Source organism: Pristiophorus japonicus, chromosome 24 (genome assembly GCF_044704955.1).
Source record: "Pristiophorus japonicus isolate sPriJap1 chromosome 24, sPriJap1.hap1, whole genome shotgun sequence".
Taxonomy (NCBI): Eukaryota; Metazoa; Chordata; class Chondrichthyes; family Pristiophoridae; genus Pristiophorus; species Pristiophorus japonicus.
In genome coordinates this window covers 11,306,455-11,321,545 of record NC_092000.1, presented here as the reverse complement: position 1 = coordinate 11,321,545, position 15,091 = coordinate 11,306,455, and the positions used below count along the sequence as shown (strand labels likewise).

Genomic DNA, 15,091 nt, shown 5'->3' with positions numbered 1-15,091 from the left:
AACCCCAGCCAGTTGGGTCTAGGTCATCCACGATGAGGTATGCAGTGGTGAGCCTGGTGGATGAACTGGTAATGTGTAGTGTGATTGTTAAACCTTTGTTAATAAACCAACTGATTCTTGAGAATTCACAGCAACACATTGCTATTAAGCAAAGAACCCATGAAGCAAAGACATTACACCCTCTTCCCCCACACAACCCCCCAACTATAGCTGATATGCTCCCAGGCTGTAAGTTACTGGGACACTCTTAAAATGGCGCTTCAAAACAACAGCCTCCACTCAAATGGTTCCTCCCTATGGGCAAGAGCCTGGCTTCACTCAGCACCTCCCTCCCAACAGCACAGCTGAGAAAGGAACCTTGACCTGTGTGAGTGAGTTGGGGGTGGGGGGTGGGGGAGGATGAAGCCCCTATTCGACCAGCAATGGGGGGGGGGGGGGGGCGGGTCTCTCTGTTCCAATGGGCAGGGACATTGCCCCATCCGGAAGTGAAACTTTCCCCTCACAACTTGCCATCAGCACTGCGGGAGCACCTTCACCACATGGACTGCGGCAGTTCAAGGAGACAGCTCACCACCACCACCTTCGAGGGTGATTGGGGATGGGGCAATAAATGCCGGCCTTGCCAGCAATAACCATATTCCATGACGAATAAGATAAAATATAAGCTCAATGATGGGATATTGTTTCAGGTGCGGGCTTTGCACACAGAAATGGAGCACTTTCCTCTACTCATATTTTCTCCTCCTTTTTGTTAAGCGTCTTCCCAAGTTGGAACAACGGTCTGCTCCTGGGCAGACCAATTCAGCACTGGCCGCTTGAAGGTGCCAGAGAATATTGCTGGTCCATTTTACCAGTCCTTGGACTCCACCACCCAATAGCAGCACAGCCAAGATAAGGGGGTCAATCATACCCCCTGTGCACAGAGGGTATTCGAGTTGGATGAGCAGCACTCCTTTCTGCACTTCAGTTGCAAGATGTCCATTGAGACTAACTATTGCCATTTAGAAGTCACAGCGGAGAACAAAAAGCTATGATGTTCAATCCTGAGAACGCTTCAGCATTGTAACCAACCTTTCACTCACTACCCATTTGGAGCATTTCCCCAAAATATTTTGCCACGCTAACTCTCGTCTTTTTTTCCCCAAAAAGCTTCTCTCTTTGACCGTGCTTTAACATAGAAACATAGAAAATAGGTGCAGGAGTCGGCCATTCGGCCCTTCGAGCCTGCACCACCATTCAATATGATCATGGCTGATCATGCAACTTCAGTACCCCACTCCTGCTTTCTCTCCATACCCACTGATCCCTTTAGCCGCAAGGGCCACATCTAACTCCCTTTTGAATATATCTAACGAACTGGCCCCAACAACTTTCTGTGGTACAGAATTCCACAGGTTCACAATTCTGAGTGAAGAAGTTTCTCCTCATCTCGGTCCTAAATGGTTTACCCCTTATCCTTAGACTGTGACCCCTGGTTCTGGACTTCCCCTACCATCGGGAACATTCTTCCTGCATCTAACCTGGCAATCCAAATCAGAATTTTATATGTTTTTATGAGATCCCCTCTCATTCTTCTAAATTCCAGTGAATATAAGCCTAGTCGATCCAGTCTTTCTTCATAGGTCAGTCCTACCATCCCGGGAATCAGTCTGGTGAATCTTCACTGCACTCCCTCAATAGCAAGAATGTCCTTCCTCAGATTAAGAGACCAAAACTGTCTCCGTCCCTGTCCTCAGTCTTCGCACTTCCACCCTGCTGGCTCTCGTTATGTACTCCACAACTTGCTGTGCACAAAAGGCATGAACAAAAATATACACTGCTTGACTGTCAAGATTTTTTTTTTAATGCATCAGGCATAGAAAAGTGGCAGAACAAAAAAAAAAAAAATCAGTACTGCGCCAAATCTGATCAGATGTCCTGATCGGACAACTTGGCCCCCATTTCTATATCGGTCTAACTGGAATTGTAACATACCAGTTGGTAGGTCTATCACTGCCGAATAGCCAGTTGAAGGGAGAAGCCCTTCAAGAAAATGGCAAAGTGTCACGTTACAAAGGAAATGTCGCGAAGCACCATCACTATATTACCAGTTTAGAAAAACTCAAAGCGATGCGTTGATGCGTACAAATTAAAACAGTTATGTACAGTAATGATTTGAAAATTTCTGAGGCTATGGGCTCGCAATCTTGCATCGCTCACACATTAAACCTTTAAAAAGGTGATGATGGGAGTCTTCCATTTTGCCCCAGTTCCTTTTTTCTCTCTCCTCAGATTTCCTAGCTCGCAACCTTTAAGTTCAAGCCTCAATCTGATCATCACTCTCCATTGACCCTGGGTCATCTGGCCACTGAATTTCAGACTCTTCACACCATAATGGAAGACACAAAAGTGAGAATTGAAAATGCTGAACTCCTTGGGACGGAGAAAATCAAAACAGGCAGAATTTGGAAAATTAGTTAGTAAACTAATCTCAAGTCAAGGTAGAAAGCAGCCTGAAAAACAATACAGACAGTCTAAAGCACGAAGTTTGGAGGCCCAAGTGATCCGGATGTAATCACAAGCTTCAAAAATTTAATCAGTTAGACACTTACCCCTTGATTCGTTGGATGGTCCGTGCCAGACTGTTGTCTCAGCTGGTGTAAGCGTTCAGATATATCTTTTAACTTCTGATTTATCTGAGAAATGAAAGAGGGAGAGAAGATGACGGGATGCGTTAAATGCAAGTCGTGATATTCCTACAAAAAACATCATCATCATCATAGGCAGTCCATCGGAATCGAGGAAGACTTGCTTCCACTCTTAGCACGAGTTCTTAGGTGGCTGTACAGTCCAATACGAGAGCCACAGTCCCCGTCACAGGTGGGACAGATAGCCCACCTGTGACAGGGACTGTTGAGGGGAAGGAAGGATGGACAGGTTTGCCGCACGCTCTTTCCGCTGCCTGCGCTTGGTTTCTGCATGCTTTCGGCGACGAGACTCGAGGTGCTCAGCGCCCTCCCGGATGCACTTCCTCCACTTAGGGCGGTCTTTGGCCACGGACTCCCCGGTGTCAGTGGGGATGTTGCATTTTACCAGGGAGGCTTTGAGGGTGTCCTTGTAACGTTTCCTCTGCCCACCTTTGGCTCGTTTGCCGTGAAGGAGTTCCGAGTAGAGCGCTTGCTTTGGGAGTCTCGTGTCTGGCATGCGAACAATGTGGCCCGCCCAATGGACCTTCCTACCTGAATCAGGTCCTTGCAGACAGCAATGAGCCCCGCTATGAATTTACAGCATTCGCCAATTCAGATTCTAGCAGTTGGAGCCACCCAACAATTAGTTACTTACAGTTAAGGAACGTTAGTTAAAATTCACAGCTCAAACAGGCCATTCGACCCAACTGGCCTGTGCTGGTGTTTATGCTTCACACGAGCCTCCTCCTACCCCTCTTCATCTCACCCCATCAACTTGTACGTCTATTCCTTTCTCCCTCATCTGTTTATCTAGCTTATATGCATCTTCTACACTATTTGTCTCAACTATGCCCTGTGGCAGAGAGTTCCACATTGTCCAATTCAGTGTGGAGCAACAGCTGTGCCAAGACATGTTTTGGGCAATTTTGCAAAATTTTTGAGACGATCTAGAAATAGTCTGTCCGTTTGGTAGGAAATTGGACCAGACTAGTACGCATAGTTTTTTAAAAATTAAGATGGTCAACGGGACTTTAGATCAGCTTGGCGAAGGTGCGTTCACTGTAGAAGATCAAAAAAAATGAAAGGTTTCTCCTTTCTCACAAATCCCAGCCTGTCTCTCAAAACAGCAATGTCTTAGTCACTGTTAAGTGTCTCTTCCACCTCCCCAGCCACAAGTGGACAACTCTTCCATTTGTAAAGCTCGCACGATTCTATATGCCATCAGGGTTGAAAATTCCTTGTCGAATGAGAGGTGATCTCATTGACAACATACAAAATTCTTACAGGGCTTGACAGGGTAGATGCAGGGAGGATGTTTCCTCTGGCAGGGGAGTCTAGAACCAGGGGTCACAGAGTCTCAGAATAAGGGGTCGGCCATTTAGGACTGAGATGAGGAGACATTTCTTCACTCAGAGGGTGATGAATATTTGGAATTTTCTACCCCAGAGGGCTGTGGAGGCTCAGGTCGATGAGTATTATTCAAGACAAAGGTCGATAGATTTTTTAATATTAAGGGAATCAAGGGATATGGGGATAGTGCAGGAAAGTGGAGTTGAGGTAGAAGATCAGCCATGATCTCATTGAATGGTGCAGCAGGCTCAAGGGGCCAAATGGCCTGGTCCTGCTCCTAATTCTTATGTCCTTATAAGCCAATCCAATCCAAATCTGAAACTGTTAATGGAACTAAAGTGAGACTCCATCTTCATTGGCCTGAACATCGGAATATGATCGTCTACCAAAACATGCAATCAGTAATCGGAAGTATTTGCAATCGTCTTTTGAAGCCAAATGATTGATGGTAATGGGGCTGAAATAGCGGCCTCCCGGGTCCGTACGAAGTTTCTACGGACCCAGGAAAGCATCGGAAAAGCCGGTTTTCAGCGCACAATGCACATGCGCTGAAAACCGGCTTTTCCGATCTGCATCTCCACATCCAGGGCATTCACAAGTGCATGATGGGTATTTACCCATCTCTTGCCCAGCGGATGCCCTGAAAACTCTTGCGCCTGATAAAAGCAGGCACCTAGCCTACTTTTACAGGCTAAGAGTTTTAAAAAAAAAATGTAACATTTTATTGTTAAAAAGTCTGTCCACTACAGTAAGTTTATTTAAAACCATAACTTAAAGATTTTTTAAAAATCAGATAAATATATATATTTTTTATAAGACATTAATTACTTTAATTTAAATTAATCTTAAATATGTAGTGTATATTTTCTATTTTTTAAATTAGTGTTTTGGTGTTTGGGAGTGTTTCTGAATCATAATAATGGGAACTCCAACTTAGAGTTCCCATTATGAATGAGAAAATAATGTACCTTGATTGGCTGCCCAGAGCCATGTGACTCCAGCTCACGGACGTCCCGCCGTGCACATGCTGCGACACGCAGGGAGAGAAGGCCTCAGGACCTGGTTCTCGAGTGGGTGCAGCAGCAACAGGTAAGTGCGCTTTTCTCCCCCCTTTTTCAGGTCATTTGCCCGCGGGAAGACCTCAACCGGGATTTCTAGGCCGATGTTTACAAGGCACAATTTGATGAAGGAAACCTTGTACCCAAGTTCTTGATGGGTGTCTGCCATCACCATTTGTTAAGCCTCAGCAGAACCAGAATCAGACTGCTGGCCTCGGCTTGACCATCAGCTTCACCTGGAGCAGACAAAACCTCACCCAGCCAGCCACGGCCGACAGCTAGCTCGGGTACGTGAGCCAATCACCATCAGGTCCACCATCAGGGCCACGGAGTCACAGGGGCTGCCTCACTATTCAGAACGCAAACATTTCTGGCGCCAGGGGCTGGGTTTTCAGTTGCCGAACACCTGAGTTAGTGGGCAGAGGGGGCGTTAATGTTAGACTCACTGGGGGCGCAAACCGCTAGCGCCCGGCTGCTGACATCGCTCCGATCCTGACGTATTCCTGCTGCAACACCCCACGCTTGTGCCCCGGTCGGTAAATTCGGTGCGTGCGCCTCATTGAGCGCCCGCCAATAACAGCCTCTGGATAAACAGTGGGCGCAGGCTCGCAGAGTCGTTCACTGGCGGCTACTTAAAGGGATGAGGAAGCGCTTCCCTCGGATGTCACAGTCAGTGCAAGGTTTACGCACAGCACGGTGTGTGAGCCTCCCAGTTTGCAGCAACAGACCGACATAACAGCGCTGGTTGGAAACAGGTGATTGTGAAAACTTTAAGGGGGGCATTACTATGCCGCGTCTTTAAGACTCGGCTTTTCCCGGGATCTGATTCAGAGTTCTGTGCATGAGCAATGGGCCCGCAAAGTATACTGACCAAACTTTCGTTTATCTCCACCTCAGCTCCGGCTCGTCAGCTCTTCGACCGATCCGGACAAATTTCCGGGTGGGAGGCGCTAACTTTTTCAAGGCACTAAAATTACCGCTCCGCCTGGGTTACTGCCACAAAGGAGGCGCGACCAAATTTCTCCCTCCAGATGTTTGTCAAATCCTCAAAAAAATGGTTTTACGAGATCGTTACCTTGTCAACCCAGAACAGCAAAGTGTATTCCGTGCTGGCCAGGACTGGTCCCGACAGACTTAGGCTGGTGATCTCCTCGCTGCCCGCTGCCACCTTCGTGCCACTCAGTGTCTCCATCATGTAGGCGGTCATCAGGGCATCAATCACGGCCAAGTGGGCACCCTGGTTGGCAAAAGCAGAGGATTACATTATTTAGCCAACTGAACCCAGTTCACCAGCCCGTGTACCCAGACACCACCTCCAGCTGACAATGAATTCACTTTGCCGTGATCGCCATGGGAATTGGTGAATCACAGCCAACCCGCGATAGTCCAATTTGAAATGGACCTTCCTGAACTGTATAAGCATTGTTAAATCAGAATTCGCGCTGTTGTTGGACATATGGAAATCAATAGACTAAAGGGGAAACTCATGCTGAACTCAACATGCCAACAATCTACAACATTGTATTTACATAGCACCCTGAATGGAGTGTCATGTCCCAAGGCGCTTCACAGGAGTGTTAGGAGATAAACAATTTGACACAGAGCCGCAGAAATAGAAATTAGCGTAGGTGACTAAATGCTTGGTCAAAGAGGTAGATTTTAAGGTGCGTCTTGAAAGAGAAAAGAGGTGTAGAGAGGCGGAGAGGTTTAGGAAGGGAGTTCCAGAGCTTGGGGCCCAGGCAACAGAGGCACGGCCACCGATGGTTGAGGGATTATAATCAGGAATGCTCAAAAGGGCAGAATTAGAGGAGTGCAAACATCTCCCGGGGTGGGGGAGAAGAGAAAGAGATTGTGGGGCTGGAGGAGATTACAGAGTTAGGGAGGGGCGAGCCCATGGGGAGATTTGTAAACATGGATGTGAATTTTGAAATTGAGGAGTTACTTAACCGGGAGCCAATGTAGATCAGCGAGCACGGGGGGGGGTGATGGGTGAGCGGAACTTGGAGAGAGTTAGGACACGGGCAGCCGAGTTTTGGATCACCTCTAGTTTATGTAGGATAGAATGTGGGAGGCCAGCCAGGAGTGCGTTGGAAGAGTCAAGTCGAGAGGTAACAAAGGCATGGACGAGGGCTTCAACAGCGGATGAGCTGAGGCAAGGGCGGAGACGGAGGTGGACGATGTTACGGAGGTGGAAATAGACGGTCTTAGTTACGCTGCGGATATGTGGTCGAAAGCTCGTTTCACCAAGGTTGCGAACAGTCTAGTGTAATATTGTTAACTCGTCACTGCGGATGACGAGCCTGTAATGGCGAGAGCTTTACCGCAGTGTTGCAAGGCTCTTTCTCGCCAAGCCAAACTCAAGTTTGGACAGGCAAAATCTGCATTTGTATGTAACCCTTGTTCCCTGGGTGTTTTTCCAGATGTCAATTGGACACAACAAAATCCACTGGCTCACTGATTTTCACTGGACTCCTCGCGGCAACATTGACCAAAAGTTTTGCCGGTCGAGGCCATCTTTAACTAAGTAACCCATTTAGATCAAAACATCTAACCAAGCTGACTGACTATTTGTTCCCCAATATACCTGGCCTTCACCTATCTCCACAGTAGCCAGTCAGTATCAATGGCTCATTGTTGAATAAGATCGATTCCTGTGACATAGAAAATAGGTGCAGGAGTAGGCCATTCAGCCCTTTGAGCCTGCACCACCATTCAATAAGATCAATGCTGATCATCATCACAGTACCCCTTTCCTGCTTTCTCTCCATACACCTTGATCCCTTTAGCCGTAAGGGCCATATCTAACTCCCTCTTGAATATATCCAACAAACTGGCATCAACAACTCTCTGCGGCAGAGAATTCCACAGGATAACAACTCTGAGCGAAGAAGTTTCTCCTCATCTCGGTCATAAATGGCTTACTCCTGATCCTTAGACTGTGTCCCCTGGTTCTGGACTTCCCCCAACATCGGGAACATTCTTCCTGCATCTAACCTGTCCAGTCCAGTCAGTATTTTATATGTTTCTACGAGACCCCTTTCATTCTTCTCTTGTGTAGGACCTTGTCAAAAGCCTTTTGAAAAGTCCAAATACACCACATCCACTGGTTCTCCCTTGTCCACTCTACTAGTTACATCCTCAAAAAATTCCAGAAGATTTGTCAAGCAGATTTCCCTTTAATAAATCCATATTGACTTGGACCGATCCTGTCATTGTTTTCCAAATGCATTGTTATTTCTTCTTTAATAATTGATTCCAACATTTTCCCCACTACTGATGTCAAGCTAACCGGTCTATAATTATCCATTTTCTCTCTCCCTCCTTTTTTAAAAAAGTGGTGTTACATTAGCTACCCTCCAGTCCATACGAACTGATCCAGAGTCGATAAGACTGTTGGAAAATGATCACCAATACATCCACTATTTCTAGGGCCACTTCCTTAAGTACTCTGGAATGCAGACTATCAGATCCTGGGGATTTATCGGCCTTTAATCCCATCAATTTCCCTTACACAATTTCGTGACTAATAAGGATTTCCTTCAGTTCCTCCTTCTCCCTAGACCCTCTGTCCCCTAGTATTTACGGAAGGTTATTTGTATCTTCTTTTGTGAAGACAGAACCAAAGATGAGAGGGTTGTCCTACGAGGAGAGATTGAGTAGAACACCGACATTTGCTGGAGTTTAGACGAATGAATGAGAGGTGATCGCGTTGAAACGAGATTCTGAGGAGGGTTTGACAGGGTAGATGCAGAGAGGGTGTTTTGCTTGGCTGAATAGTCCAGAACCAAGGGTCACAGTCTCAGAATAAGGGGTGGTCCATTTAGGACTGAGATGAGGAGAAATTTCTCCACTCAGAGTTATGAATCTTTGGAATTCTCTACCCCAGAGGACTGTGGAGGCTTGGTAGGCGACGATATTCAAGACCGTGATCAATAGATTTTTGGATACTGAGGGAAGGAAGGGCTATGGGGATAAATGTCTGTCTTAAGCTGGCCGCACAGCGATCGCGATGTACCATGCAGGCCGCTCAATGGCTTTATGACAGAAAAAAACGCGCACGCACGATAATTTAAATGGGCTGCGCACCCAAAACAAAAATTAGCGAGAACATTGATGGGGATTGGGCAGGAAAGTGGAGTTGAGGCCAAAGATCAGCCATGATCTTATTGAATGGCGGAGCAGGCTCGATGGGCCGAATGGCCGAATCCTGCTCCTAAATCTTTAAAAAAAAAATTAAAACTTAAAAAAGGTATTCAACCTCTAAACATGCAGCGCTCCCATCAATGATAGAGTCAATGCAAGCCAAAAATAACACACCAGTACTCTCTCGCAAGCACCGTGAACACAGATAGTCGAGTGCATTCATCTGTAACGAAAACTCTTACAAATTCAATTAAAAGACCTGAATTTATACAGCACCTCAGCACATTTCTGAAATGTCCTACAACATCTCAGCTTTTGAAATGTAATGGATGGTTTGTCAGCAAATGCTGACACCAGCTACACTCGCCAACAGCAAATGAGAAATTATTTAATTTTGTTGGTTTAAAAAAAAACTGCAACTGTTGAAAATCAGAAACAACATGTTCTGATGAAAGATTACAACTGTAAACATTAACTTGTCTGTTCTTCCCACAGATGCTAATCGACCTGCTGTGTCTCCCCTGCTCTTTTTGTGAACGTCGGTCGATTTGGAAATGTCAGTCAGGACATCGAACTCCCTGTGTGAACAGCACCGCGGGAGTGGGAATGTCCCCCACGGCAGGTAGAAACTCGGCAACTCTAACCATTCAACACTCCCTCTGTACTGCAATGGACGGTCAGACAGAACAAAGCCCTTAAATCCTGAGGGGGGGCTCGAACCCAGAGCTTGCTGATGCGAGCGCGAGCACCTGGGAATGCAGAGTGGCTGGAAGTGAACCAGGAGTGTCCCTTTAATAACCAAAGTTATTTCAAACCGTTAATCACTTTCATGGTTTGAAACCTTAAGCGGTGTCAAGTCATCAATCACATGTGTGTTTATGTGGCACCTCCCAAGGTGTTCGACAGGAGCCAGCGAGTCAGTGGGAAGCCTGGTTCGATACCCAGGTCTAGTGCAATGCTCTCACAGAACTTTGCAGTCCCACAGACATCCTCTGTATAAAAAGCAGCCTCAACAATGCACCAGCCATGTGATTAAGGACAGTTTATTATCCCCAAGTCTAAGGTCCGTTGGACATACTGGGACATCATTCCAAGTCTGGGGAGGAAACAGGAGTTTCAATAACTGAGCCGTTGCTTAAAATTGGTCAGCAACTGAGATGCTCAACAAAACCAGTTTCAAGACATTAATGCAGTGGACTACGAATCACTTGAGGTGGGATTAACTGATAGTGCACAGACTCTGCTAGTATTCCAACCGCCCACAGGTAGTCCAGATATTAGTGCGGGAAAGTGGAGTTAAGGTAGAAGATCAGCCGTGATCTTATTGAATGGCAGAGCAGGCTCGAGGGGTACGAATGACCAACTCCTGCTCCTAATTCTTGCGGGCAGGTTATACCAAACCTGCCCGCAAACAGCACACACACAGGGGTTGCAATTCTCCGACAGCACCGTACCGGGAATGAACAACAATGCTACACACAGAGATACTTCGCCAAACACACCTGGAGCATGGTGAGGAGTTCTGGGCACCATACCTTCGGAAGGATATATTGGCCTTGGAGGGAGTAGAGTGTAGGTTTACCAGAACGATATCAAAAGTTAAGTTACGAGGAGCAATTACACAAACTCGGGTTGCATTCCTGCTGTGCATGCAATAACTCAACAGTCTGAATACTGTAAACTCTGAACAGGTACAAAACCTGGCTCTACTTTATTAGGGCCCGAAGTTATAACATTACAAGATGGCTGGCCTTTTATACCTGGGCCGTGCACACAGCCAGATAACCTCCGACAGTGGCGCCACCTGGTGGCTAGTAAACCCAAGCATGCATACATGACAATTCCCTAGAGTTTAGAAGGTTACGGTTTGATCTGATCGAAGTTTAAAATGTTAAGATGGACAGATAGGGTAGAGAGAGATAAACTATTTCTGCTGTTTGGGGAGTCTATGACTCAGGGGCCACAGTCTAAAAATTAGAGCCAGACCCTTCAGGAGTGAAATTAGGAAACACTTCTACACACAAAGGGCTCGGAATGTGTTTTTTTTTGCCAAAATTACCGTCGTCACACCTCTATCGCTATGAGGCGGTAAATTCAAGGTTTAATTTGCGCAGCGGTAAAAACCGGCGTTGTACGAGGATTGGCGGCACAAAAACCACGATCCTCGCCAATTTTAGTCCGAGGCCGATACCCTGCGAGTTGGGCCGAGGGAGGGCGGAAAAACAGAAAATAAATTGGAACAAACAAGAAAAAAAATTCACAAAACATTCACAAGACACTTATCTAGCGAATCACTGCAGAAGAATTAACACTGTAACTTACCCTTTTTTTTGGCAGGTCTTCACACTTACCGCTGCTCAGAGGGCTGCAACGCAGCTTTATACATGGTGGTCTTTTTCGCGCAAAATACGGGGTGGGCTGTGAGCCAAATTTTTGCCGAAAGCAATATTTCAAGTCTGGCACGGCAGCGCTCCTCTCCAGCGGTATTTGAAAACGGCCGACGGAAAATGTCTCCGAATTCTAGCCAAAAAAAGGTGAAATTGCACCAAAAACCCAGTTGCAAAATCATCGAATTTCTAGCCCAAAGGGCGAGATGTTTGGAACTCTCTTCCGCAAATGGTAATGGATGCTAGATCAGTTGTTCATTTTGTTATGTATGTAAACATTGTAACTGTGCAAGACTGGTCACCAGAGGGCGCACCTGTTGGAGGCCCAAGGGTCACCTGCACCCCTCATGCAAGCGAGTGAAGACTGTCGACTGCCATGCTGGTTTGGCACTCTGGAGTTTTATTAAAGAGACTAAGGTCACATCAGTTTAAGCTGACAGTACTCAGTCTTAGCTGACAGTACTCAGTCTTGTGGAGTTATTCTAAACAGAATGCATTTAAAATCTCAGATTGATAGATTTGTTAACCAGAAGGTATTAAGGGAGGTGGGGCGAAGGCGGGTATTAGGTGGCGTTGGGTAACACAGCCATGATCTCACTGAATGACAAAACAGGCTCGAGGGGATGAACGGCCTCCTCCTGTTTAGTACGTTCTCCTGCCAGAAACAAAAGCCGAACTGTTGTGCGGGAGGGAGTGGGCAGGGATCAGAGACAGCAGCACAGATCTAAAGCTCCCACCAAATCAGCTCTCTCGCGTTCCAAATTTTTCAAACCTGTATTTTTCCCCAGATGGTTTCGTAAACAAGACGGCAGCCACTCCACTGAAGCAGTTCGCGAAGGGACAACAATCCACACCGTTTATTTATTTTTAATTGATTCACCACAGTTGCTCATGTGATCGTGCCATGCAAGATGCTTTTTGCTTTAATCAAGTTACCAAATCTTGGTGTATTTAGCGTCACTGACCAACAACAAACAAAACTATTTTTAAAACATGCAGGGAAGAGGGCCGACCAAATCCTAGTCCCTCAAATAAAAGAACATAACCATAAGAAATAGGAGCACGCCATTCGGCCCCTCAAGCCTGCTCCGCCATTCAATAACTTGACGGTTGATCTTCTACCTCAACTCCACTTTCCTGCACTGTCCCCATATCCCTTAATTCGCAAAAATCTAATCGACTTCTGTCTTGAATATGCTCAAAGACTGAGCCTCCACAGCCCTCTGGGGTAGAGAATTCCAAAGATTCACCACCCTCCGAGTGAAGAAATTTCTCCTCATCTTAAATGGCCGACCCCTTATCCTGAGACCGTGACCCCTGGTTTGAGACTCCTCAGCCAAAGGAAACATCCTCCCTGCGTCTACTGGGTTAAGCCGGTCAAGAAAGGCAGGGAAAGGCTGGGCCCTTTCCTATGGCAACTAGGGCCAAAGGTCATGCCAGGCCACTGGGCTGTGGAATCACAGAAACCACATGATGTGGTTATATGCTCCATTCTGGGGCTCCGAAAATAGCACGGCAGCCATGTTTAATTACAGATATACTTTGTGGCGAGAGAAGTAGAACGTCCAAAAGCAGAGATTCTGTACAGCACAGCAATACATGGGTCAGGAAAGCTGGCCGAGAACATGCTTAACTTAGAAAGAGGAGTAGGAGTTGGCCACACAGCCCCTCGAATCTGCTCCGCCATTCAATAAGATCACAACAGCTGATCTTCTACCTCAACTCCACTTTCCGGCACTGTCCCCATATCCCTCAATTCCCAAAAATCTATCGACCTCGGTCTTGAATATACTCAACGATTCAGTCTCCACAGCCCTCTGGGGGGAGGTAGAGAATTCCAAAGATTCACCACCCTCAGTGAAGAAAATTTCTCCTCATCCCAGTCCTAAATAATCGACCCCTTATTCTGAGACTGTGTGACCCCTGGTTCTAGACTCCCCAGCCCGGGGGAAACATCCTCCCTGCATCTACCCTGTCAAGCACTTAAGAATTTTGTATGTTTCAATGCGATCACCTCTCATTCTTCTAAACTCTCGGGAATATGGGGCTGAAATTGCCGCTGTTTTTAAAAAGAGCTGTTACCGCCACAAAGAGGCGATAGCGGGTCAGTAAGCAGCTACCGTTCAGTTGGGACAGACATTTGAGAAATTGCCCTCTAATTGTGGCGGTGCATGCTACCGCCCCGTCGGGCACGTGCTGACCCCTTACCGACCAGCGGTGACCCCCACCCGTATTCCGCCCGGCGTGGAAGATCGGCCCGCGGGAGTGGAGCTACTGCTCGGCACCCCGACATCTTTCCCCAGCGGGAAGGCGCATGTGGCTGGGCAGCGCGTCCGCCCTTAAAGGGGAGGGCGCACTGCCGCCATTTTATATTCACTCCGAACAATAATATTCGACCCGACAACGGCGGCCACGGGTTCGGCCGGGCCGTCAACAGGAAGCTCGGCACTTCCCCCCCCACCCCCCACCCCCCTCCCTCCCTCTTCTTGGGTACCGGACCGCTGAACCGGCCGAAACCCTCCCTGGCAGCCCAGTGGGCACCACTCAAGTTTGCGCAGAGCTCGCAGCGCCCCTCCCCTTTAACTGAAGAGGAGGGACGTTGAGGCGTCAGCGCGACGCAGCACGCCCGCACCGTGAAGACGTCTCAAAATGCCGCGCTGACATGGTGAACTCAGCGCTCGTGAATCCGCACGCCTGCAGATGTCCCAGCAATCACTGAACACGCGGACGACGGCGTCGGGACATCGCGCGTAACGGAACATTCGAACGTTAAAGAGCTCGTCCAGACAACCCGCGGCCAGCAACACCTTGAAGGCAAAGCCGTGGGCCGCCCCGACCTGCGAGAGGACACCGCCGCAGGTCGGAAGCACAAGAGCCGGAAGCGAGCCACTACAGCTTCCGGCGCGAGTCGTCCCCCAGTGTGCGGCAACTTGGAGGTGGGCGACTGGGTGACGTCAGAGGCCCAAGGTCACCGGTTAAAGCGTGGGCTGTAACATCGGCAGGGCCCAGGCACAGCGGAGGAGGCGGTGCGGCGAGAGATCGCGGCCAAGGTGCGGCAAATGAGGGTTGGGGGCCCAGAAGAGGAGCGGGCTCAGGGGCAGCACGGGCCACAATACGTGCTTGCAGCAGAACAGGTCTCCAGTCGTCCTGGTTAACCCTTGCCACTGGATAAAGACCTAACTCCGTCAAGCCCGTGTGGTGGCTGATGTGCAATGGCCACCACGTTAAAAAAAAATCCATGCACAGGCATTTTCCACCCCTGGAGTTCAGGACTGGAATACCGGGTCCTTCATTGAAGGATCGATGAACTCATCCCTTTTGGCGTGGAAGCAAGTCATCCTCGCTTCGAGGGACTGCCTATGATGATGATGATGACGATGAAGGCAAAGCAGCTCAAAACCCCCCCAAGTGACAATGACACACACTTGGTGATGAGACAAAAAAAGGACCTCGCATAATGGGCACAATCCCAACAGAGGACTGGAAG

General features: G+C 47.8%; 1 protein-coding gene across 1 annotated transcript in view; it reads right to left on the bottom strand.

Moving 5' to 3' along the window:
• camsap3 (calmodulin regulated spectrin-associated protein family, member 3) overlaps positions 1 to 15,091 on the bottom strand; it is a 224,681-nt gene that overhangs the window by 85,647 nt on the left and 123,943 nt on the right. Inside the window, exons 3-4 of the mRNA XM_070867249.1 lie at positions 6,150 to 6,311; positions 2,592 to 2,675 (exon numbers count right to left, since the gene is read on the bottom strand). Of these exons, the coding sequence (XP_070723350.1) occupies positions 2,592 to 2,675; positions 6,150 to 6,311 (246 nt within the window). The remainder of the gene's footprint in view (positions 1 to 2,591; positions 2,676 to 6,149; positions 6,312 to 15,091) is intronic.